Source organism: Coregonus lavaretus (genome assembly GCF_964263955.1).
Source record: "Coregonus lavaretus genome assembly, contig: HAP1_SCAFFOLD_452, whole genome shotgun sequence".
In the NCBI taxonomy this organism is placed as follows: Eukaryota; Metazoa; Chordata; class Actinopteri; order Salmoniformes; family Salmonidae; genus Coregonus; species Coregonus lavaretus.
In genome coordinates this window covers 315,638-340,229 of record NW_028159278.1, presented here as the reverse complement: position 1 = coordinate 340,229, position 24,592 = coordinate 315,638, and the positions used below count along the sequence as shown (strand labels likewise).

Sequence of the window (24,592 nt, the reverse complement as noted above, 5' to 3'; positions counted from 1 at the left end):
CTTCAACATTGTTCAGAAATATTGACTGTTCTGTTATTTCTTATTGTAGCTGAGTGAACTGTGACTTACATCTAAAATGAGTCTCTCTGGGGAGAGAGAGGAGGGGACCACTGCCTCTAAAATGAGTCTCTCTGGGGAGAGAGAGGAGGGGACCACTGCCTCTAAAATGAGTCTCTCTGGGGAGAGAGAGGAGGAGACCACTGCCTCTAAAATGAGTCTCTCTGGGGAGAGAGAGGAGGGGACCACTGCCTCTAAAATGAGTCTCTCTGGGGAGAGAGAGGAGGAGACCACTGCCTCTAAAATGAGTCTCTCTGGGGAGAGAGAGGAGGGGACCACTGCCTCTAAAATGACTCAAGACACCAGTTCTAAGAGGTAAGAGATTACATGTAAAATATACAGTTCTCTTAAAGATATAAAACTAAAGGGAAAAGTTTTCCCAAATTACATCAAATGTAGTTCTACATCATTAATTTAAAAGTCCCCAAACCGATTTACCAATTGCAGACTGTAGCTTTATAAAGAAACATCAGGACTTCTAGAAGTTAAATTATACAGTTGTTGAAATGATGTAGATGAGGTACTGATGAGATATTGATGAGGTGATCTGCCTCCCTGTTCTGTTCAGTGTCCAGAAGCCCAGAGCAGAGTCACCTTCCCCCAGCCTGCTATCAATGAAGAGTGATCAGCCACCTGCTTTCAGCCAGGAACCATTACCAGATGACAATAAGGAAGTGGAGAGTTTAGACAGTGAGGATGCATTAAAGATCACACACAACCTTCTGGACAGAAGAAGTAAGACTGTGTTTCATACAATATTATAAAGAACGGGACAAAGGCCCCTCTAAAACACACACACACACACACACACACACACACACACACACACACACACACACACACACACACACACACACACACACACACACACACACACATGCACTTATGAGTCCCAACTCTCATTGTTTTCCTACAGGTAAAACTCTTCTGACAGTCCAACAAGACATTAAGGCTAAACTGAAACACAAGTATCAACACATATCTGAAGGAATTGGAAACCAAAGTCTGTTAAAGGACATCTACACAGAGCTCTACATCACAGAGGGTGGAAGTGGAGGGGTCAATAATGAACATGAGGTGAGACAGATAGAGATGGCATCCAAGAAACAAACCACACAAGAGACACCAATCAAATGCAACGACATCTTCAAGCCTTTACCTGGACAAGACAAACCTATCAGAACTGTGCTGACAAAAGGAATCGCTGGCATTGGAAAAACAGTCTCTGTGCAGAAGGTCATCCTTGACTGGGCAGAGGGAAAAGCAAATCAGGACGTTCATTTCATGTTTCCTCTTCCTTTCCGTGATCTGAACCTGAAAAAGGACCAATACAGTCTGATGCAACTTCTTTCCCACTACTTCTCAGAGCTGAAAGAGATTGACAACATTGAAGATGGTGAAACCAAAACTGTTTTCATTTTTGATGGTCTGGATGAGTGTCGACTTCCTCTAGACTTCAAAAACAATGAGAGGTGCTGTGATGTCACGAAGCCAACCTCAGTGGACGTGCTGCTGACAAACCTCATCAAGGGGAATCTGCTTCCCTCTGCTCTCCTCTGGATAACCTCACGGCCTGCAGCAGCCAATCAGATCCCTCCTGAGTGTGTTGACCAGGTGACAGAGGTACGAGGGTTCAATGATCCACAGAAGGAGGAGTACTTCAGGAAGAAAATCACAGATCAGAATCTGGCCAATGAAATCATCAAACACATGAAGACATCAAGGAGCCTCCACATCATGTGCCACATGCCAGTCTTCTGTTGGATATCAGCCACTGTCCTTGAGATGATGCTGAAAGAGGCAGAGAAGGATGAAGTCCCCAAAACTCTGACCCAGATGTTCACACACTTCACGCTCATCCAAATCATTGTGAAGAACAAGAAGTACAACAAAGCCACAGAGACAAACCCAAAGGAACTGTCTCAGTCAGACAAAGAGATGATCCTGAAACTGGCAGAGCTGGCTTTCCAACAGCTGCAGAAGGGCAACCTGATCTTCTATGAGGAGGACCTGAGAGAGTGTGGCCTTGATGTCACAGAGGCATCAGAGTACTCAGCATTGTGTACAGAGATCTTTAAAGAAGAATCTGGGCTGTACCAAGAGAAGGTCTACAGCTTTGTGCATCTGAGCATGCAGGAGTTTCTAGCAGCAGTGCATGCTTTAGAATCATGTCTGTACAAGAAGGAAAATGTTTTTTCCACCACTAGTGAGGATGAAGATGAGAAGTCAATCCAGTTGTCTGACTTACACAGGAGAGCAGTGGACCAGGCCTTGAAGAGTGAGAATGGACACCTGGACCTGTTCCTCCGCTTCCTTCTGGGTCTCTCACTGGAGTCCAATCAGAATCTGTTACGAGGCCTTCTGACACAGACAGGAAGTACAACACAGAGCAATGAGGAAACAGTCGAGAGAACAGTCAGGTACATTTCAGACAAGATCGAAAGGGAATCCTCACCAGAAAGGATCATCAACTTGTTCCACTGTCTGAATGAACTTGGTGCCAACTCTCTAGTTGAAGACATGCAAACCTCCCTGCGATCAGGAACTCTTTCAGAAACAGTCCTAGAACCTCACCAATGTTCAGCCCTGGCCTACCTGTTACTGATGTCAGAGGAGGTGCTGGAGGAGTTTGACCTGAAGACATACACCACATCAGAGGAAGGTTATCAGAGGTTGCTGCCGATAGTGAAAACCTGCAAGAGAGCACTGTAAGTTCTGTTATTGAGTTGATGTAAACAGTATCATTATTCTGAAGGATTTGTATATCTAACAGATGATCTTCTCTCTCCAGACTGTCTGGCTGTAAACTCACATATGAATCCTGTGAGACTCTGGCCTCAGCTCTGCAGACACCAAACTCCCCCCTGAGAGAACTGGACCTCAGCTACAATGACCTGAGAGACAGAGGAGTGGAGCTGCTCTGTGTTGGACTAACCAGTCCACTCTGCAACATACAGACACTAGTGTGAGTTAAATATCTTCAGTATCCACTGTGAGTGTTTATATATTATGTATGTAGTTAGTATGTGTATGTTTTTAACATTATTTGAATATCTTGGTAAATATGCAGAAACATACATAAAATGTGATAAATATATCAAACTAAGGTTAAATGTCTTGAGTGAGTTAGTATGTTTTTAACATTGGTTAATCATGTGTCCTTCTGTTATTATCTTAATGTATCTCATTATTCTTAAAGCTTTGCATATTTATCAGTGTATCACTATATCTCCTCTCTCCAGACTGTCTGGCTGTGAACTCACATATGAATCCTATGAGACTCTGGCTTCAGCTCTGCAGACACCAAACTCCCCCCTGAGAGAACTGGACCTCAGCTACAATGACCTGGGAGACAGAAGAGTGGAGCTGTTCTGTGTTGGACTAACCAGTCCACTCTGCAACATACAGACACTAGTGTGAGTTAACTATCTTCATTATCCACTGTGAGTGTTTATATATTCTGTATGTACTGTATACTGAACAAAAATATAAATGCAACATGCAACAATTTGAAAGGTTTTACTGAGTTACAGTTCATATGAGGAAATCAGTCAATTGAAATAAATTCATTAGGCCCTAATCTATGGATTTCACATAAATGGGAATTCAGATATGCATCTGTTGGTCAGAGATACCTTTAAAAAAATAAGTATGGGTGTGTATCAGAAAACCAGTCCGTATCTGGTGTGACCACCATTTGCCTCATGCAGCGCGACACATCTCCTTCGCATAGAGTTGATCAGGCTGTTGATTGTGGCCTGTGGAATGTTGTCCCACTCCTCTTCAATGGCTGTGCGAAGTTGCTGGAAACTGCCGGGAACTGGAAGACGCTGTCGTACACGTCGATCCAGAGCATCCCAAACATGCATGTCTGGTGAGTATGCAGTCCATGGAAGAACTGGGACATTTTCAGCTTCCAGGAATTGTATACAGATCCTTGCGACACTGGGCCGTGCATTATCATGCTGAAACATGAGGTGGTGGCGGCGGTTGAATGGCACGACAATGGGCCTCAGGATCTCGTCACGGTATCTCTGTGCATTCAAATTGCCATCGATAAAATGTGATTTTGTTCATTGTCCGTAGCTTATGCCGGCCCATACCATAACCCCACCGCCACCATGGGGCACTCTGTTCACAACGTTGACCTCAGCAAACCGCTTGCCCACACAATGCCATCACGACGCCCTACACGCTTTCTGCCATCTTCCCGGTACAGTTGAAACCGGGATTCATCCGTGAAGAGCACACTTCTCCAGTGTGCCAGTGGCCATCGAAGGTGAGCATTTGCCCACAGAAGTCGGTTACGACGCCGAACTGCAGTCAGGTCAAGACCCTGGTGAGGATGACAAGCACACAGATGAGCTTCCCTGAGACAGTTTCTGACAGTTTGTGCAGAAAATATTCGGTTGTGAAAACCCACAGTTAAATCAGCTGTCCTGGTGGCTTGTCTCAGACCATCCTGCAGGTGAAGAAGCCGGATGTGGAGGTCCTGGGCTGGCGTGGTTACATGTGGTCTGTGATTGTGAGGCCGGTAGGATGTACTGCCAAATTCTCTAAAACGATGTTGGAGGCGGTTTATGGAAGAGAAATTAACATAAAATTCTCTAGCAACAGCTCTGGTGGACATTCCTGCAGTCATCATGCCAATTGCACGCTCCCTCAAAACTTGACACATCTGTGGCATTGTGTTGTGTGACAAAACTGTACATTTCAGAGTGGCCTTTTATTGTCCCCAGCACAAGGTGCACCTGTGTAATGATCATGCAGTTTAATCAGCTTCTTGATATACCACACCTGTCAGGTGAATGGATTATCTTAAGAAAATGGATTATCTTAACAAAGGGGAAATGCTCACTAACAGGGATCTAAACAAATTTATGCACAACATTTGAGAGAACTAAGCTTTTGTGCGTATGGAACATATCTGGGATATTTTATTGCAGCTCATGAAACGTGGGACCTACACTTTACATGTTGGGTTTATATTTATGTTCAGTATAGTAAGTATGTGTATGTTTTTAACATTATTTTAACATTTTGGGACATCTCCAGAAACATACATAACATATATAAAACTAAGGTAAATATCTTGAGTGAGTTAGTATGTTTTTAACATTGGTTAATCATGTGTCCTTCTGTTATTGTCTTAATGCATTTCATTATTCTTAAAGCTTTGCATATTTAACAGTGTATCAACATATCTCCTCTCTCCAGACTGGCTGGCTGTAAACTCACATATGAATCCTGTGAGACTCTGGCTTCAGCTCTGCAGACAACAAACTCCCCCCTGAGAGAACTGGACCTGAGATACAATGACCTGGGAGACAGAGGAGTGGAGCTGCTCTGTGTTGGACTAACCAGTCCACTCTGCAACATACAGACACTAGTGTGAGTTAACTTTCTTCAGTATGAGTTATTATGTGGATGTTTTAAACATTTGTTAATCATGTGCTCTTCTGCCCTCTAGTCTAGGTCAGTGTGGTCTGACAGAGGGTTGCTGTTCAGATCTGGCCTCAGTCCTGAGTTCACCCAACTCACAACTGAAACAACTGGAGCTGAGAGACAATGACCTGCAGGACTCAGGAGTTACACTGCTGTCTGCTGGACTGGAGGATCCAGACTGTAAACTACACACACTGGGGTAAGTACAGCTGTTTCAGTCAGGTCGGTACTTTGCTGAGTTACACTGCCCTCTGCTGGACTGGAGGATCCAGACTGTAAACTACACACACTGGGGTATGGACAGCTGTTTCAGTCAGGTCGGTACTGAGCTTAGTAAAACAAATACTCTGAACATCTGATGTTTCATGACAATGTTTGTGTCATGGACAAATATATGGGTGTCTTACAAGATGATTGACACCAGTCCACCAACCTAGACGGCTGTTGTGTCTCTCTGTAGGCTGTGTGGCTGTCTGGTCACAGAGGAGGGCTGTGCTGCTCTGTCTTCAGCTCTGAGGTCAAACCCCTCCCACCTGAAAGAGCTGGACCTGAGCTACAATCACCCAGGAGACTCTGCAGGGGGACTGCTTTCAGCTGCTCTGGTGGATCCCACAGATAAACTGATGAAGCTGAAGTAAGTCAGAATAGATGTCCTAATAGTGTGAGCAGTGGTTGTGTCCTATGTAGTGTAGTAGGTTCAGTAACATGAGGACATGATGGTAGAATACAGGGGACGTTTACCCAGCAGGCTTAGCACTCCAACACAGCATACATCATCACCACATGAATACTCTTCTTCTGCATCTCTGATATCCTGTTGGAATTGTACTCTGTTCTGTATGCAGTAGGTAGGATAGAATACCTGTATGTCTCTAGTAATGAATTGTACTCTGTTCTGTATGCAGTATGTAGGATAGAATACCTGTATTTCTCTAGTAATGAATTGTACTCTGTTCTGTATGCAGTAGGTAGGATAGAATACCTGTATGTCTCTAGTAATGAATTGTACTCTGTTCTGTATGCAGTATGTAGGATAGAATACCTGTATTTCTCTAGTAATGAATTGTACTCTGTTCTGTATGCAGTAGGTAGGATAGAATACCTGTATGTCTCTAGTAATGAATTGTACTCTGTTCTGTATGCAGTATGTAGGATAGAATACCTGTATTTCTCTAGTAATGAATTGTACTCTGTTCTGTATGCAGTAGGTAGGATAGAATACCTGTATGTCTCTAGTAATGAATTGTACTCTGTTCTGAATGCAGTAGGTAGGATAGAATACCTGTATGTCTCTAGTAATGAACTTGGATAGTGCACCAGAACACAACAATATGGTTTAAATGTTGACTGCTTTATTAGGTCTTTGTCAGTCAATAACCTGTTTCTCCTACAGTGTGGATCATGGTGGAGAGTTCAGGCTGAAATCAGGGCTGATGAAATGTAAGTCTCTTCAATCCTAATTAACTACATATTCAGAACTACAGTAACATAGTAACTAATCAATACTTGTTCTCTACCTACAAAACAACATTTTATATGAAGATGTGGTTTGATTAAACTCTCATTTTGTCTACAGATGCCTGTCATCTCACCCTGGACCCAAATACAGCAAACCCAAACCTGATACTGTCTGAGGGGAACAGGAAGGTGACACGGGTGGAGGAGAAGCAGCATTATGAAGACCATCCAGACAGATTTGACTGTCTTCCCCAAGTTCTCTGCAGAGAAGGCTTATCTGGATCTCGTTATTACTGGGAGGTGGAGAGGGATGGTGACGGGGCTGTCATTGGTGTGGTGTACAAAGGAATGCAGAGGAAGGGAGTGATGGACAGTTGGATTGGACTCAACGGGAAGTCCTGGTGTTTATTCTACTCTGACAGTGGATATAAGTTTTACCATGCTGGAGTCGACAGATCCATCCCTGGTCCTTTTTCTAACAGAGTTGGAGTGTATCTGGACTGGCCAGCTGGTACTTTGTCCTTCTATAGTGTGTCCTCCTCTGGTACACTGACACACCTTTACACAGAACACACCACATTCACTGAACCCCTCTATCCTGGGTTTGGGGTTTATTCCTCCTCCTCCTCAGTGACCCTGTGTCAGATAGATGACCAACACATTCAAAGGTGAGTCATAGCAATGTTTCATCATGTGTTTTCCTCTGGAATCATTCCTACAATTAGATTAGTATTCGTGTGTTTTAATGTGTTCTGTTGGACCTACAGACAGTTAGATTAGTAGTAGTGGTGTGTTTTAATGTGTTCTGTTGGACCTACAGACAGTTAGATTAGTAGTGGTGGTGTGTTTTTAATGTGTTCTGTTGGACCTACAGACAGTTAGATTAGTAGTAGTGGTGTGTTTTAATGTGCTCTGTTGGACCTACAGACAGTTAGATTAGTAGTGGTGGTGTGTTTTAATGTGTTCTGTTGGACCTACAGAGAGTTAGATTAGTAGTAGTGGTGTGTTTTAATGTGTTCTGTTGGACCTACAGACAGTTAGATTAGTAGTAGTGGTGTGTTTTAATGTGTTCTGTTGGACCTACAGACAGTTAGATTAGTAGTGGTGTGTTTTAATGTGTTCTGTTGGACCTACAGACAGTTAGATTAGTAGTAGTGGTGTGTTTTAATGTGTTCTGTTGGATGTACAGATGTTTCCTCTCCTATGTCTCACTGTAGTGTCAGTTTCACTCTAACCACAAGAGGGCATCAGAACCTGTTAAAATGATACCTGGTGACTTCACGTCTCTAGGGGCTTTCATCAAGATAAGCAATGTCACCTGTATTGTCACCATCAGTATTGACTTCATGGAAGTTGACATAGTGTTATGTCACATTTGGCAATGCACCCTACATAGGGAGCTGTTCTGTCACCCTTTATTCACCCTTTGTATTGCTTATGAAGACTGTATGTATGCTATATAAAGCCTTTATAAGTTGTTTTTAGTTTAATCACAGTCTATCCATCTGCTTTCCCAACAGCAGAGACCATGATGGAGAGTGTTGTATCAAGCCTGGACCTGAGAAATGTGAGTGTTAACTGATTTAATTGTTTTTCAATCAAAATACTTTTAAAGCGTTCATTATACTTGAGTCCCAGGCAAGGAACACAATCATGATCTATTTGGTCAAAACAAACTTAAAGGTAGAGTCAGCAATATGATGTAGATGCACAAAGTAAACAGCATAGTGGGTCAATTTCTACAACAACTAAGGGCGTTGGAGCGCGATGCTAAACTCCTCTGTTTTGGTCCCGTGGCTACCACGCTGTAAGAGAGTGAAGAGAACCCGTGCACCTGGGCAGAGACTGTGTGAGAGAGAAGTCAGGCATCTTGCTCATCACAATATCTGCGGTGCTGCTCGTACAACATCATTTAGCTGACTCTACCTTTAAGCTCTCATCCTGGGATCTACCAGAAATCAGGCCCCCAACATCTCCAAAACATGGACCAGAACCATGTTGTTTCCTGCTTCCACAAACATTCATTAATATAACACTAATGTCAGATTATGGGATGATAATGAGTGTACATTCTGAGACTGTTGCTCACTTACATTCATTTTTATTACAAGTCTGTTTAATATTTATTAATTCATTATTACATGAGATTGTCCATTTTAAATAACAACTACTTTTGACTTCAGGGATTCCTCAGAGCTGTAAGACTTGTGAACATGTTGAGGTAAGTCATAATGTCAATTCTCACTTTTACATACCTTCAGGAGTCAGGCACAGTCTGAAAGCCAGGTGTGTACTGACCAACCATTCATACTGGGATATAGACAGTCCTGTGTTCTGCTTTAGTAATATAAACACAGTCTGAAAGCCAGGTGTGTACTGACCAACCATTCATACTGGGATATAGACAGTCCTGTGTTCTGCTTTAGTAATATAAACACAGTCTGAAAGCCAGGTGTGTACTGACCAACCATTCATACTGGGATATAGACAGTCCTGTGTTCTGCTTTAGTAATATAAACACAGTCTGAAAGCCAGGTGTGTACTGACCAACCATTCATACTGGGATATAGACAGTCCTGTGTTCTGCTTGTAGGAATGCAGGATTTTAACTTCTGTCATATTTTGTCATTAGACAGTTTAATTGGATCAATCACCAGCATTCCATGTAACATTGAATAAATACATTAGATTAGTTACTTTGGTTAATGGGCCAGTTTCCCGGACACAGATTAAGCATAGTCCTGGCCCTTAAAGAACTTTCTATTGAAACTTCCATTGATCATGCTTTAAATCCAGCACTATACTCAATCTGTGTCCAGGAAACTGGCCCCATATGTATAACTGACATGCTTGTCCTTGTTCAGGACTCCACACACTGGCTTCAGATTGAACCCTTGACTTCCACTGTCCAGGGAGTGACAATGTTCAGGTAAAATAACTACTTTTAACATTTAATTCCACTTGCTAGTTTATTTCCCCATTACCTTTGGGAATAGGCTTCTAATCCAACCTCTCCGTTTGACGATTGACCCTCTCTACCATATCTTGATGTTGCCCTCAGGCACAGGACACCCAAAGGGCGTTATGAGTGCACAGTGTCTGGGCTCCGCTGGGTGTGTGACAGAGATGTCATTCTGAAGTATCACTTCAGGAACTGGGAACCCTACAGTCAACTTCTGAAAGACATGCAGTACGGACAAGGTGGTCCATTGCTGGACATCACTATGGAGTTAGGTGAACTGGAGGAAGTTCATCTGCCACACTTTGTCTGTTTAGGTAAAACCATATAGACATAGTATTCAGAAAGACATTTCCATGTAACTGAGTTTCACTTCCTGAATGAATAAATGAATATTCTGGGAGTTTGAGTTTACTGTGATCTGGTACCGCATATTCTTTGTGTTTTAGTTGGATGAATAATATAATATTTGTCTTTCTGTCTCCTTTTTATTGTGTTGTTCAGGGACCAACCCTTCCCTGAGGAATGAGATGAAGATTCTTCATGTAGAGGAACATGGAGTGTCTGTTGAGGAAGTGCATGAGGTCACCAGATTCCATGCTAAGATTCTCCATCCCAAGTTCTCAGTTATCTCTGTTATACTGAGCTATATCTTTTTTTGGAACGTAGATGTCCACTGTGACGTGGTCCTCTATATGGCAGTAAAAAAGGCAACAGTAATTTCACGGCTGTACATGCTCCTCAGAAACTCCAGTCAGAAAGAGGTGAGGCACCATCATTGAAGTGACAACAGTATGTTGAAACTTACTAAAGGAAAGCTGATAGTTTGTTGAAAATCTATAGATTACAAAGACAACATGCAGCTCTGTGAGAAATCTATTTCTGTCTCATTCATTTGAAGAGCCAGTAGACGGCACTCTTCTCTCTGTTCGAAGGAGAACCCAATGCCCCGGGGCAGTGAAGGGGACATTGCCCCGTGTAAGGTGCTGTCTTTCGCATGGGACGTTAAACAGGTTTCCTGACGCTCTGTGGTCACTAAAGATCCCATGGAACTTATCGTAAGAGTAGGGGTGTTAACCCCGGTGTCCTGGCTAAATTCACTATCTGGCCCTCATACCATCATGGCCACCTAATCATCCCCAGCTTCTAATTGGCTCATTCATCCCCTTTCCCCTGTAACACTTCCCGAGGTCGTTGCTGTAAAATAGACTCTCTTCTCAGTCAATTACCTGGTAAAATAAGGGTAAAATAAATAAAACATAGTGTACACATTTTTTTGATGTTGACAAAAAAGGATTGCTCAGTGAGCTGCATGTTGTGTGAATTATTAGACTACATTGTTCAGACTGACTACTACACTGCTCATTTTGTAGGCTGTTCGGGACCGGGAGAAACATCAGGTGTCCCAAGGATATTCAGAATTGGTCCTGTCAAGTCCAAACGGGTCCTTAAAGCTGAACAGTTGGTTTGCAGTCAAGAATCCCCATTCCTCCTCCATCAATCCAGAGGTGCAGTTTTAGCAGGCTGAGGACATGAATCTGTCATATTATATATTAATAACTGGAATATCATTCTATTTCTTTCTCTCTCTCTCTGTCTGTTGTCTCAATCGTTGCACCATATGACCTTCTACAGAAGATTCAGCTGTTACCTGCAGACACCACACCAAGCTGTTGTAAGATGGTTATGAGAAACACAGGGGTTGACATTGAGATGGAGTTAATCGGGGATGATGAGAGGACAGTATGGAGAGATATGGTACCAACAGGTAGGAGAATATGTCAATCATAACTCTGTTATTTTCTGACAGATGCTATTTAGTGATTATAACCTATTTTTGCTTCTTTCAGATGAATACATCCCTGAAACCCATTCAACTAGTAAGTAAACATGAGAGGTACAAACCAATGGCTTGAGGGCCAGTCGACATGGTTTACTGTTGGACTAGTCCTGATTATAAAAGGCTGTCTTCAAGATCAATGACATCTCCTCCAGGACTTGATGTAGATTAGCCTGGTTCTGAATGACATCTCCTCCAGGACTTGATGTAGATTAGCCTGGTTCTGAATGACATTTCCTCCAGGACTTGATGTAGATTAGCCTGGTTCTGAATGCCCCAATGACATCTCCTCCAGGACGTGATGTAGATTAGCCTGGTTCTGAATTCCCCAGCCTGTTTTTCTACGTCTGTGAAAACCGACCCTAAATATGAATGAAACAGTAGTGGTGTGATGTGTTCATTGATGCAGGTTGTTATTGTTACAGAATGTGTTCTTAATGCAAAGATTAATAATACAATGATGACTTTTACTGTAGGTCACTCTGAAAGAAGTCTGTTTCTAAATGTCTGAAATGTAAATGTGAATGAACAAATGTAGTTATTTTGTAACTTGCCTCTCTCAGGTGCTGTGTTAGGGGCAGGGCGTCCGGCTGAGAGCAGTTTGACTGGTTCTGCAGAGCAGCAGCTGCGTTCTGTACGGACAGAGTTTGTGAGACGAGTGTCAGGACCTGTCCTGGAAGGTCTGCTGGACGGACTCCTGCAACACACAGTCATCAACCAGGAGGAAATGGAGTCAGTAAAGGTGATAGCTGAGAGGGCAGAGAAGGCACGTGACATCATCGACATGGTGTTGAGAAAAGGAACTGAGTCATGTTCCAGGATGATCAACCTTCTTGGGGAGCTGGACCCCTATCTTTGGTCACAGCTTCAGATCTAAAGTTGTAGCCAACCCCTGGGTGTGGGGAGACCATGCAGAATAGACAGGCAGGGTGGTTCAACATGGTCTTGTTGTCTGTTGCTTTAATTCAGGCTCCTAAAAATGTACAGTAAATGTCAATCAAACATGACCACTATAATAGCAATAAACTAACCAAAGGTCCAGCCACACAGCCTCTCTCCTTCTGCAGCCTCCTGGAGGTGTGGATCTTCTAGCAGGAGGGTCAGTTAGTCCTCCACTAGGTACCTAGCTGGACCCCTATCTAGCAGGAGGATCAGTTAGTCCTCCACTAGGTACCTAGCTGGACCCCTATCTAGCAGGAGGGTCAGTTAGTCCTCCACTAGGTACCTAGCTGGACCCCTATCTAGCAGGAGGGTCAGTTAGTCCTCCACTAGGTACCTAGCTGGACCCCTATCTAGCAGGAGGGTCAGTTAGTCCTCCACTAGGTACCTAGCTGGACCCCTATCTAGCAGGAGGGTCAGTTAGTCATCCACTAGGTACCTAGCTGGACCCCTATCTAGCAGGAGGGTCAGTTAGTCCTCCACTAGGTACCTAGCTGGACCCCTATCTAGCAGGAGGGTCAGTTAGTCCTCCACTAGGTACCTAGCTGGACCCCTATCTAGCAGGAGGGTCAGTTAGTCCTCCACTAGGTACCTAGCTGGACCCCTATCTAGCAGGAGGGTCAGTTAGTCCTCCACTAGGTACCTAGCTGGACCCCTATCTAGCAGGAGGGTCAGTTAGTCCTCCACTAGGTACCTAGCTGGACCCCTATCTAGCAGGAGGGTCAGTTAGTCCTCCACTAGGTACCTAGCTGGACCCTTATCTAGCAGGAGGGTCAGTTAGTCCTCCACTAGGTACCTAGCTGGACCCCTATCTAGCAGGAGGGTCAGTTAGTCCTCCACTAGGTACCTAGCTGGACCCCTATCTAGCAGGAGGGTCAGTTAGTCCTCCACTAGGTACCTAGCTGGACCCCTATCTAGCAGGAGGGTCAGTTAGTCCTCCACTAGGTACCTAGCTGGACCCCTATCTAGCAGGAGGGTCAGTTAGTCCTCCACTAGGTACCTAGCTGGACCCCTATCTAGCAGGAGGGTCAGTTAGTCCTCCACTAGGTACCTAGCTGGACCCTTATCTAGCAGGAGGGTCAGTTAGTCCTCCACTAGGTACCTAGCTGGACCCCTATCTAGCAGGAGGGTCAGTTAGTCCTCCACTAGGTACCTAGCTGGACCCCTATCTAGCAGAACATGTTGATACAACTCTGTCTCTCTCACACCAACACACCTACCTACCTGATGTCTGTGTATTTTAAACTTTAGATTTTAAATTTCATTGTATACGCATTGTAAACATGTATTGTATACGCATTGTAAACATGTATTGTATACGTATTGTAAACATGTATTGTATACGCATTGTAAACATGTATTGTGATGTTATTGGAATTTACTTACTGTATTTGCATACTCACTGTGAATGTGTCCGGGAAAATGGCTCTGAGAATTTGGCATTCAACTTAAAACCACAGAAATGTATTTTATGAATATATTGTACAGTGTTGGCCTGATAGAGGTTAATGAGAGGGGCTGGATATCAACACAACCACCTCAGTCTATCAGCAGTTTTCTCAGTGAGAGCACATTGACCATTGACAGACATAAGGAGCTGTTCAACCTCTCACCCCTTTACCAATGACTTGAGAGTGGCTGAAGGACATATAAGGAGCTGTTCAACCTCTCTCCCCTTTACCAATGACTTGAGAGTGGCTGAAGGACATATAAGGAGCTGTTCAACCTCTCACCCCTTTACCAATGACTTGAGAGTGGCTGAAGGACATATAAGGAGCTGTTCAACCTCTCTCCCCTTTACCAATGACTTGAGAGTGGCTGAAGGACATATAAGGAGCTGTTCAACCTCTCTCCCCTTTACCAATGACTTGAGAGGCTGAAGGACATATAAGGAGCTGTTCAACCTCTCTCCCCTTTACCAATGACTTGAGAGTGGCTGAAGGACATATAAGGAGCTGTTCAACCTCTCACCCCTTTACCAATGACTTGAGAGTGGCTGAAGGACCAATCAGCCCCCATCTATACACAATGTTTTACTAAATGTTTTATAACGTTGTATTTTTCTATGTGTATCTACCTGCCCAGGGACTACAGCTAAATCTGGCACATTTACAGAAATATTGATTGATGTGCAGTATCCCTGTCAAATACATGTTGTACATGTCAATTAAAAGGAATGTATTGTGACTTACAATGTTGTTTAACAATATGGAAAAAAGCAATAAAGTCAACCGCCTTTATAGCACAAATAATTTTATAGCACTGACATTTGTTAACAGCATTGAAAGTAATGATTACTAGACAGTTGTCATGGTAACAGAAGTAATACAAATAACATTATTTATGATGCTGCTATTAATAATAATAATTATAATAATATTATAATAATCAATTTTAGAAAACACTTTAAAATCCCATCGTTAATTAGATTAGATGAGTTTATTAGTCACATGGAGAGGGACGCAAAATCTTATGCTCTGGGCTCCAACAGCGCAGGTCAAAATAAATCAAATCAAATCAAGAGAAGTGAATGAGACAAGATAAAGATGATAATAATATGTAGACATTTACAACTGGGTGGTGGGGGGGGGCAGGGTAAGAGTCTGTTGGGTTGGGGGGGGGGGGGGCAGGGTAAGAGTCTGTTGGGTGGGGGGGGGGCAGGGTAAGAGTCTGTTGGGTGGGGGGGGCAGGGTAAGAGTCTGTTGGGGGGTGGGGGCAGGGTAAGAGTCTGTTGGGTGGTGGTGGGGGCAGGGTTAGAGTCTGTTGGGTGGTGGTGGGGGCAGGGTAAGAGTCTGTTGGGTGGTGGGGGCAGGGTAAGAGTCTGTTGGGGGGTGGGGGCAGGGTAAGAGTCTGTTGGGGGGTGGGGGCAGGGTAAGAGTCTGTTGGGTGGTGGGGGCAGGGTAAGAGTCTATTGGGTGGTGGTGGGGGCAGGGTAAGAGTCTATTGGGTGGGGGGGGGGGCAGGGTAAGAGTCTGTTGGGTGGGGGGGGGGGCAGGGTAAGAGTCTGTTGGGTGGTGGTGGGGGCAGGGTAAGAGTCTGTTGGGTGGTGGTGGGGGCAGGGTAAGAGTCTGTTGGGGGGTGGGGGCAGGGTAAGAGTCTGTTGGGTGGTGGTGGGGGCAGGGTAAGAGTCTGTTGGGTGGTGGTGGGGGCAGGGTAAGAGTCTGTTGGGTGGGGGGGGGCAGGGTAAGAGTCTGTTGGGTGGGGGGGGGCAGGGTAAGAGTCTGTTGGGTGGGGGGGGGGCAGGGTAAGAGTCTGCTGGGTGGTGGTGGGGGCAGGGTAAGAGTCTGTTGGGTGGTGTGGGCAGGGTAAGAGTCTGTTGGGTGGTGTGGGCAGGGTAAGAGTCTGTTGGCTGGTGGGGGCAGGGTAAGAGTCTGTTGGCTGGTGGGGGCAGGGTAAGAGTCTGTTGGGTGGTGGGGGCAGGGTAAGAGTCTGTTGGGTGGTGGGGGCAGGGTAAGAGTCCGTTGGGTGGTGGGGGCAGGGTAAGAGTCTGTTGGGTGGTGGGGGCAGGGTAAGAGTCCGTTAGGTGGTGGGGGCAGGGTAAGAGTCTGTTGGGTGGTGGGGGCAGGGTAAGAGTCTGTTGGGTGGTGGTGGGGGCAGGGTAAGAGTATGTTGGGTGGTGGGGGCAGGGTAAGAGTCTGTTGGGTGGTGGGGGCAGGGTAAGAGTCTGTTGGGTGGTGGGGGCAGGGTAAGAGTCCGTTGGGTGGTGGTGGGAGCAGGGTAAGAATCCGTTGGGTGGTGGGTGCAGGGTAAGAGTCCGTTGGGTGGTGGGGGCAGGGTAAGAGTCTGTTGGGGGCTGGTGGGGGCAGGGTAAGAGTCTGTTGGGTGGTGTGGGCAGGCTAAGAGTCTGTTGGGTGGTGGGGGCAGGGTAAGAGTATGTTGGGGGCTGGTGGGGGCAGGGTAAGAGTCCATTGGGTGGTGGGGGCAGGGTAAGAGTCCGTTGGGTGGTGTGGGCAGGGTAAGAGTCTGTTGGGTGGTGGGGGCAGGGTAAGAGTCTGTTGGGTGGTGGTGGGGGCAGGGTAAGAGTCTGTTGGGTGGTGGGGGCAGGGTAAGAGTCTGTTGGGTGGTGGGGGCAGGGTAAGAGTCTGTTGGGTGGTGGGGGCAGGGTAAGAGTCTGTTGGGTGGTGGGGGCAGGGTAAGAGTCTGTTGGGTGGTGGTGGGGGCAGGGTAAGAGTCTGTTGGGTGGTGTGGGCAGGGTAAGAGTATGTTGGGTGGTGGGGGCAGGGTAAGAGTCTGTTGGGTGGTGGGTGCAGGGTAAGAGTCTGGGTAGGGGAGGGAATGGCCGGCAGGGATGTAGCTCAGTTGGTTGAGCGTGGCGTTTGCAACGCCAGGGTTGTGGATTCGATTTCCACGGGGGGCCAGTATGAAAAATAAAAAAAGTATGTATGCACTCACTAACTGTAAGTCGCTCTGGATAAGAGCGTCTGCTAAATGACTAAAATGATCATGTAAATGTTAGCTTGAGAGTGTTCAGCCCCATGACCACGATCAGTACCAAGTGGTGGAATAAGGGAACTGCTTGTCAAGCGTAGAACGGGGAAAATATACTGTATGTTGAAAATGGGTTTCATTGTGAGAGTAATAATGACATTATTGTATTTATTTTATTGTATTGACATTGTGAATTCATGCAACGTCTTGACAGGTTAAATATAATTTGACCACATCGGTGCATTGGTAACTATAATAATCCATATAAAGTACAGTCATTTGTTAAATTAGAGGTACGTGTGAAAGTGAAACTATTGTGTAAATCCTATAAAAGACTGAGATAATGGAAATCCAATGAGAGATGGCTGATCTTGCTCTGTTGGAAGATCTGGCACCACTGCATTTCACAGAGAGCACGTTTTTAGAGACAGGTGGGACTTTTTAGCAGAAAGTACAGATTGGCTCATCAGATATCGTTTCCCAAAACCAATCTTATAGGATCTTTGCGAGGATTTAAGACCTACTTTAGAAAGGCAAACCCATGCCATTCGGGTGCGCGTCAAAGTGTTATCCATCCTCGGGTTTTTGGCAACGGGCACTTTTCAGCCGGAGCTTTCCGATCGGCCAGCGGCATCTCACATCACTCGATGAGCCAATGTTTTGGATGCAATCATCAGCTAAACGTACTGTAACATACAATTCCCACCATCGCGCATAGTTGTGGACCTGTAAACAGATCGTTTGAATGAAGTAATGTTTTGCATTCACTTTTTCCCGAAACTAAATATGCTTCACTGCCCAAAAATTCGGAAACATTGTCTACTCGAAAAAATAAAAAATAATCTAGAGTTTATTGGTAGCCTACACACTTCAATACAAAAGATCATCTGTCTGTTCACCTGTTCCATTCTGCTGTATGTTATAAACCGCGCCGCGCACCCTGTCATCTGCATAGAGCAAACACTTTAAATAATAGCCTCTCTGACAGGGACGGCTTGTTCAATAGGGCGATATGGGCGACGCACTGCCAAACGGGAAAAGGAAGGGATTTTTTTTCTAATCAATTATAAAAAAATAAAAAAATAAAAAATTATTTAAAAAAATAATAAATTTATAAAAAATTATATCACGGCAACAGCAGTTATCAGTGTTCACGTCTGATCTGACAGCCACTAAATGTCAAATCAGGCTAAAGTCGTGCTTCAAATGGCCCCGCCCGTTTTTTGGGCGATTTCAGTCAGGTTGAAAATCGCCCAGAAGTCTCTCATAGCCTGTCATGTAAAATCTATTTGTTTCACATTTCAAAGCTTTCAATACATTCTCTATGGGTGTCTGTGGGCTTGCACTTACGCGCTTTCGTCATACATAACGTAACCACGAATGAACGTAACTAAGAAAACACCAGGTAGCAGCCTCAATCAATTCACTACTACTATCAAAATGGCTAGGCTTCAGTCCAACTCGATTGTGTCTTTGAAAGAAGTTCCTTTTTGTCGGCGAACAAATTAAGATAAATTGGCAACGAAACAATTAGGACCTCCCAGACCAAATTTAATAATTCAACAGGTTTCTACTAAAGGCGGAAAGTCCTACACCCGAGGATTTTCCAAAAATTGGTACGAACGAAAAAAGACATTGCCACTCACTCAACTGGATGACGAGGGATACAGGCTAGCTGTCCGCCGCCACAACGATGAGGTTAGTGTTGATAATCACAAGTTTACTGGATGTGGATATGGTGTAATAAAGGCAGTTTATTCAGAGGTAAATATATCTGGAATCGCGTTCACGGACCCGTTCGTCAAACTCTTAGGGAGCTATAAATTAAGCCCTATTACTTACCATATCAGATAAGAGAAATTGCTGCAGCTACATATATTTTACATCCTGGCCCTACATAGTTCACTATTTGCATCACTTACCAAAATATTAGCGTTTGCTAGCGAAGAGATTTGTTGTGGCAAATGAACTTGGGCTGGGAATTGCCAGGAACCTCACGATAAGATATATGCATCAGCATTGCGAGTCTCATGATTCTATACGTATTGCGATTCGATACTGTGATTTTATTGCGCACCATATGTCTGTTGCAGAGGGATCAGAAAGCCATGAGAACGAGTTTTGATCAGTCATGGAAATAAAAGTGCTGAAAACTAATTGGCTCCCAATGTGAAAAGATTGAGAACAAGCTATGAAGGAACAATAATGGTGTTTTGGTGCAGGTACAGCCAACTAGCGCTAAAATATTGCGATATTGTCAATACAGTATATCGTAAAGTATCACTATGTAACTCGATTTATTTCACCCCAATCCCTCAAATTAACGGTAAATAACTGAATTGTTTGCCCCACATTTAGCTAAGATGATTAGCTAGCCAGCTAAAATGTTTTATTTAGTTAGCAGTCGCATCTACAATAGTTTACTGTCAATAACATGTCTCCAAAAATGACGTGGTGTCTCCAATTGTGTTGACATTTTACAATTGCAATGCGCATCCATGAGTATCCACTTTCTGTAGCTCAGCTGGTAGAGCATGGTGCTTGTAACGCCAAGGTAGTGGGTTCGATCCCCGGGACCACCCATACACAAAAATGTATGCACGCATGACTGTAAGTCGCTTTGGATAAAAGCGTCTGCTAAATGGCATATTATTATTATTATTATTATTATTATCTGAAGAGAGCCCCGAAACATTGTGTGCAGACATTTTATGCAATAAATGAAGTAGGTTCAATCTAGTAGTTCTGATCTTCTGATTGGTCCTGATGAGTTGGGCGAGGTCACCTCCAGGCTACTGTCACTGTTGCATTGGCTCTGAGTCGGGTTCTCTGTCTTCAAATGTTCAGCCTAAGAGAGGGGATTTTTGTGTGTGTGTGTGTGTGTGTTTAACAGTGATGATGTGTGTGTGTGTGTGTGTGTTTAACAGTGATGATGTGTGTGTGTGTGTGTGTTTGTGTGTGTGTGTGTCCTCAGAGCAAGAACTCGTGAGTTGGAAGAACTGAGAGGCCTATGGCGTGGGTGTTGTCCTTGGCCACCTGCTGACAAGGCTGACAAGATAGGACCCTTTTGTCCATTGTTATTGGATAGGAACAGAACTTATAACCAGCTCCTGACCTAAATAGATCTTAGCACAACATTTTACTCAACATATCATATTCCATATTCACTATAACAAATATATTTACTACGACATTAGCAAGAACCGCCACATCCTCAGCCGGCTAATCCAGTGTGTGAAGTTTTGCGGAGTGTTTGAGTTAGCTTTGCGAGGCAAAGATGAAACTGAGGGCTCCACCAACCCTGGTAAGCCAACACTTTTGAGATCAGTCAATAAATGCTTCTGGTATTGATTTATATGCTGCCCCTGTCTTCATGTTGTTGCTGGACATATCTTTTTTTTAAATGTGTGTAGGTCACCTAAATCATCAGAAAAATTGCCCCTCCTGAGAATTTTTTCAGGAGCCGCCACTGCTCTCTGATAGGCCCAATTAAATGAGAAATGCGCATGGTAATTTGTTGTATGGCTACATCGGGAATATGAACTCATCATGGCCAGAAAAGGTGAGGAATTTATTATGCAATGATTATGATAATGTATTATGTTTGTAAATGAAATATTGTCTACGCAAGAAATGTCACATTACATCATTCAGACGTCGCCTACAAACGTCAATGGAAAAGGTGAATCGTCTGTTCTAACGTTAAACTGCGCTTCGGATCGGATCGCATAGAGCAAAATAGGCTGCTGGAAATACTGTAGCTGATCTATTTACTACTGTGAAGTGGGTCCTATTAAATGAGAGATGGGACGAATGGTAGCCAATCCGAACTTGTTGTAGGCCTATAGGATATTTGGCGAGTATAGGCTTTATTCTGCAATAACAGGAAATATATGCCTATTTCTAATTATTTTAGAATGTAAAGATAAATGGATTTTCACTAGGGGCAAATGATTGCATCTTGTTATTATATTTAGCTAGGCCTACCGGTTGTTTTGTAATGAATAAGAGTCTCGTCATATATTCCCCATCTGCACAAAGCTACTAGGCTACTTTTGCCTTCTTAATATGCAAGACTTCAACCACTAGAAACTGTGCGCACGCATGGTCTAAAGTTTACAGCAAATTCTCAGGTCAAGTTCCGTTTTTATAAATGACAACATTTGCGTGAAAAGTGGCACATGCATGTTTTGTTGCATATTTTGTGTGTAGACAACGTTTATAAATGAGACCCCTGGTATTATAGAGCAAAATACTTGGAATAGCTGATCTATTTACTGCTGTGAAGTGGGTCCAATTAAACGAGAGATGGTTGGAACAGTAACCTTGTTGTAGGTCTATATGCTACCACGTGAGTATGAAACCATCACAGAAAAGGTGAGGAATTTATTATGCAATGATCATGGAAACGAAATAAATAATAGCCTAGGAAATAGATGTCTATTTGTAATTATTTTAAAATGCAAAGAAACGAAATATATTTTATCTCTAACGGCAAATGATTACATCTTGTTATCAACCTTTTTATTGTTATGAATAAGCTTGTCCATCATATTCTCCATTTACACAAAATACTAATCGACTTGCCTGTGTGTGATGATTTTGCGGATACACGCTGTGTTGGTATTTACATACGTGTGTGTTTTGGACGTGTGTTTGCCAGACCTTACCGAAATAGTATTTGTTTTCTTTCTGGACGCCAGCAGGTATTGAACTAACCTCTTTTCGTTCTCCTCCTGCTCCCCCTCCTCCTCCTCCTCCTGCTCAGACTCCTCCTCCTCCTGCTCAGACTCCTCTTCCTCCTGCTCAGACTCCTTCTCCTCCTGCTCAGACTCCTCCTCCTCCTGCTCAGACCCCTCCTCCTCAGACTCCTCCTCCTGCTCAGACTCCTCGTCAGACTCCTCCTCAGACTCCTCCTCAGACTCCTCCTCTTCCCCAGACCCCTCCTCCTCCTCAGACTCCTCCTCCTGCTCAGACTCCTCCTCCTCCTCCTCCTCCTCCTCCTCCTCCTCCTCCTCCTCCTCCTCTCTTTAGACAGGGATCCAGATGTTGTAGTAACAACCTCCCCCTGACTCTGGAAGACCACATGCTAAGCTGGAGTTAGTAGAACATGTTGTCCCAAATGGAACCCTATTCCCTTTATAGTGCACTACTTTAGACCTGGAACCCTATTCCCTTTATAGTGCACTACTTTAGACCTGGAACCCTATTCCCTTTATAGTGCACTACTTTAGACCTGGAACCCTATTCCCTTTATAGTGCACTACTTTAGACCTGGAACCCTATTCCCTTTATAGTGCACTACTTTAGACCTGGAACCCTATATAGTGCACTACTTTAGACCTGGAACCCTATTCCCTTTATAGTGCACTACTTTAGACCTGGAACCCTATTCCCTTTATAGTGCACTACTTTAGACCTGGAACCCTATTCCCTTTATAGTGCACTACTTTAGACCTGGAACCCTATTCCCTTTATAGTGCACTACTTTAGACCTGGAACCCTATTGCCTGCCTGCCTGCTGACATCTTGACCCAGTCTCTGCAGTGCAGCTCAAAACTGACACAGAATGGTTCTGCCTCAAAATGGCCCCTGTGTGTGAGAATTCATCATTGAAAAATATATTGAGAAAGGTTGGTAAACCAATACATAGTCAGGGTTGGGGTCAATTCCATTAAAATGTCAGTCAATTCAGGAAGCAGACTGAAATTCTAATTCCAATTCTCCTCAATGCTTTTCAATTAAGACAATTTGGCATTGGAATTTGGTTAACTTTCTGAATTGACTGGAATTCAAATGAAATTGACCCAAACCATGTACATAGTCTCTATGAAAATATACACCTCAATTATATTTTTAGTAAAAGTTAATTATCCTGTAGTGTTTTCTTCTATGTGTATGTGTGTGTGTGTGTGTGTGTGTGTGTGTGTGTGTGTGTGTGTGTGTGTGTGTGTGTGTGTGTGTGTGTGTGACCTGTTGGCCTTCATGGAGATAGATTCAGTCCAAATGATGATGAGAATCCCAGATTATCTCATTGAGAAGTCAATCTACCTGGGTGTCTTGGATGTTGGAAATGTTAAAAGGTTCAGTGGGGAAACTAGTAGACTGGATTACTGGAAAGTTTGCCTGGTTGCAAAAATGCTGATAGTTTGTCTAATTTCAGTTTGTGTGACAAAACATGGTACCATCTTAACCGCTGAGAAATAACCGTTTGAAGCTGGTGTACAAAACAGAAAGTCAAAAGATGCCAAAACGAAACTTAATGAGGTAATCGGCAGTTGCTAAATCCATTTTTTGACTTATAAATTAATGATACAGTATGTACCCATTGATTCTTGAAGAATCTAACTTATAAATGCCTCATGAGCTCAGTTCAACTGTCATACCCCATCAGAACCCAGAATCTAACTTATAAATGCCTCATGAGCTCAGTTCAAATGTCATACCCCATCAGAACCCAGAATCTAACTTATAAATGCCTCATGAGCTCAGTTCAACTGTCATACCCCATCAGAACCCAGAATCGAACTTATAAATGCCTCATGAGCTCAGTTCAACTGTCATACCCCATCAGAACCCAGAATCTAACTTATAAATGCCTCATGAGCTCAGTTCAACTGTCATACCCCATCAGAACCCAGAATCTAACTTATAAATGCCTCATGAGCTCAGTTCAACTGTCATACCCCATCAGAACCCAGAATCTAACTTATAAATGCCTCATGAGCTCAGTTCAACTGTCATACCCCATCAGAACCCAGAATCTAACTTATAAATGCCTCATGAGCTCAGTTCAACTGTCATACCCCATCAGAACCCAGAATCTAACTTATAAATGCCTCATGAGCATGGTCATGTGATGAGGATAACAGACTGTCTCATTGAGAAGGCGGATCACCTGCGTTTTACACAGGCAGCCCAATTCTGATATTTTTCCTGTTAATTGGCAAAATAAGCTGATCTGATTGGTCAAAAGCCAATGAGTGAAAGAAAAGAACCCAGAATTGGTCAGCCTGTGTAAACACAGCCATAGGGACCTGTAAAGTCCACACTGAAGTTGTCCAACTGATGTAGGACTACAACGCGTCAGTTAGTTCATTAACAAATAATGACTTCATTTGAATGACGTTATTCTGGCTCAGCCTTTTTCAAAGCTCTCCTCCAGGGCCCCCAGGAGGTGCATGTTTTAGTTTTTGGTCCTAGAACTAACACCTTAGATTCAACTAATTAACTTTATCATCAAGCCTTTGATTGTTTTTGTATCGGGTGTGTTAGTGCTAGGGCCATTTTATTTTGTATCTACCTGCCCAGGGACTACAGTTGGAAAACTAGCTAGCTGGCTAAATCTGACACCTTTACTGAAATGTTGATTGATGTGCAGCATCCCTGTCAAATACATTTCATAGATTAAATTAAAAGGAATGAAATGTTTCTATGTGTCTGTCTATCTGTGTATGTGAATTTGT

The 24,592-nt window shown here is 43.8% G+C and overlaps 2 protein-coding genes across 2 annotated transcripts; both read left to right on the top strand.

The window, feature by feature from the left end:
* Nucleotides 1–346: 346 nt before the first annotated feature.
* Nucleotides 347–10,250, top strand: LOC311123079 (protein NLRC3-like; the record flags this gene model as incomplete). Its single annotated transcript, XM_084197357.1, has 11 exons — nucleotides 347–372; nucleotides 626–792; nucleotides 974–2,765; nucleotides 5,528–5,656; nucleotides 5,963–6,136; nucleotides 6,896–6,942; nucleotides 7,079–7,628; nucleotides 8,481–8,527; nucleotides 9,144–9,181; nucleotides 9,825–9,889; nucleotides 10,022–10,250. The coding sequence occupies 11 exons, from the start codon at nucleotides 347–349 to the stop codon at nucleotides 10,248–10,250; spliced, it is 3,264 nt and encodes a 1,087-aa protein (XP_084053483.1).
* A 172-nt stretch (nucleotides 10,251–10,422) lies between these two features.
* On the top strand, nucleotides 10,423–14,867 carry LOC311123066 (NACHT, LRR and PYD domains-containing protein 1 homolog). Its single transcript, XM_084197346.1, has 5 exons — nucleotides 10,423–10,683; nucleotides 11,293–11,427; nucleotides 11,555–11,687; nucleotides 11,770–11,799; nucleotides 12,323–14,867. Exons 1-5 carry the CDS (start codon nucleotides 10,450–10,452, stop codon nucleotides 12,634–12,636), a joined length of 846 nt encoding a protein of 281 aa, XP_084053472.1. The 5' UTR covers nucleotides 10,423–10,449; the 3' UTR covers nucleotides 12,637–14,867.
* Nucleotides 14,868–24,592: the final 9,725 nt, after the last annotated feature.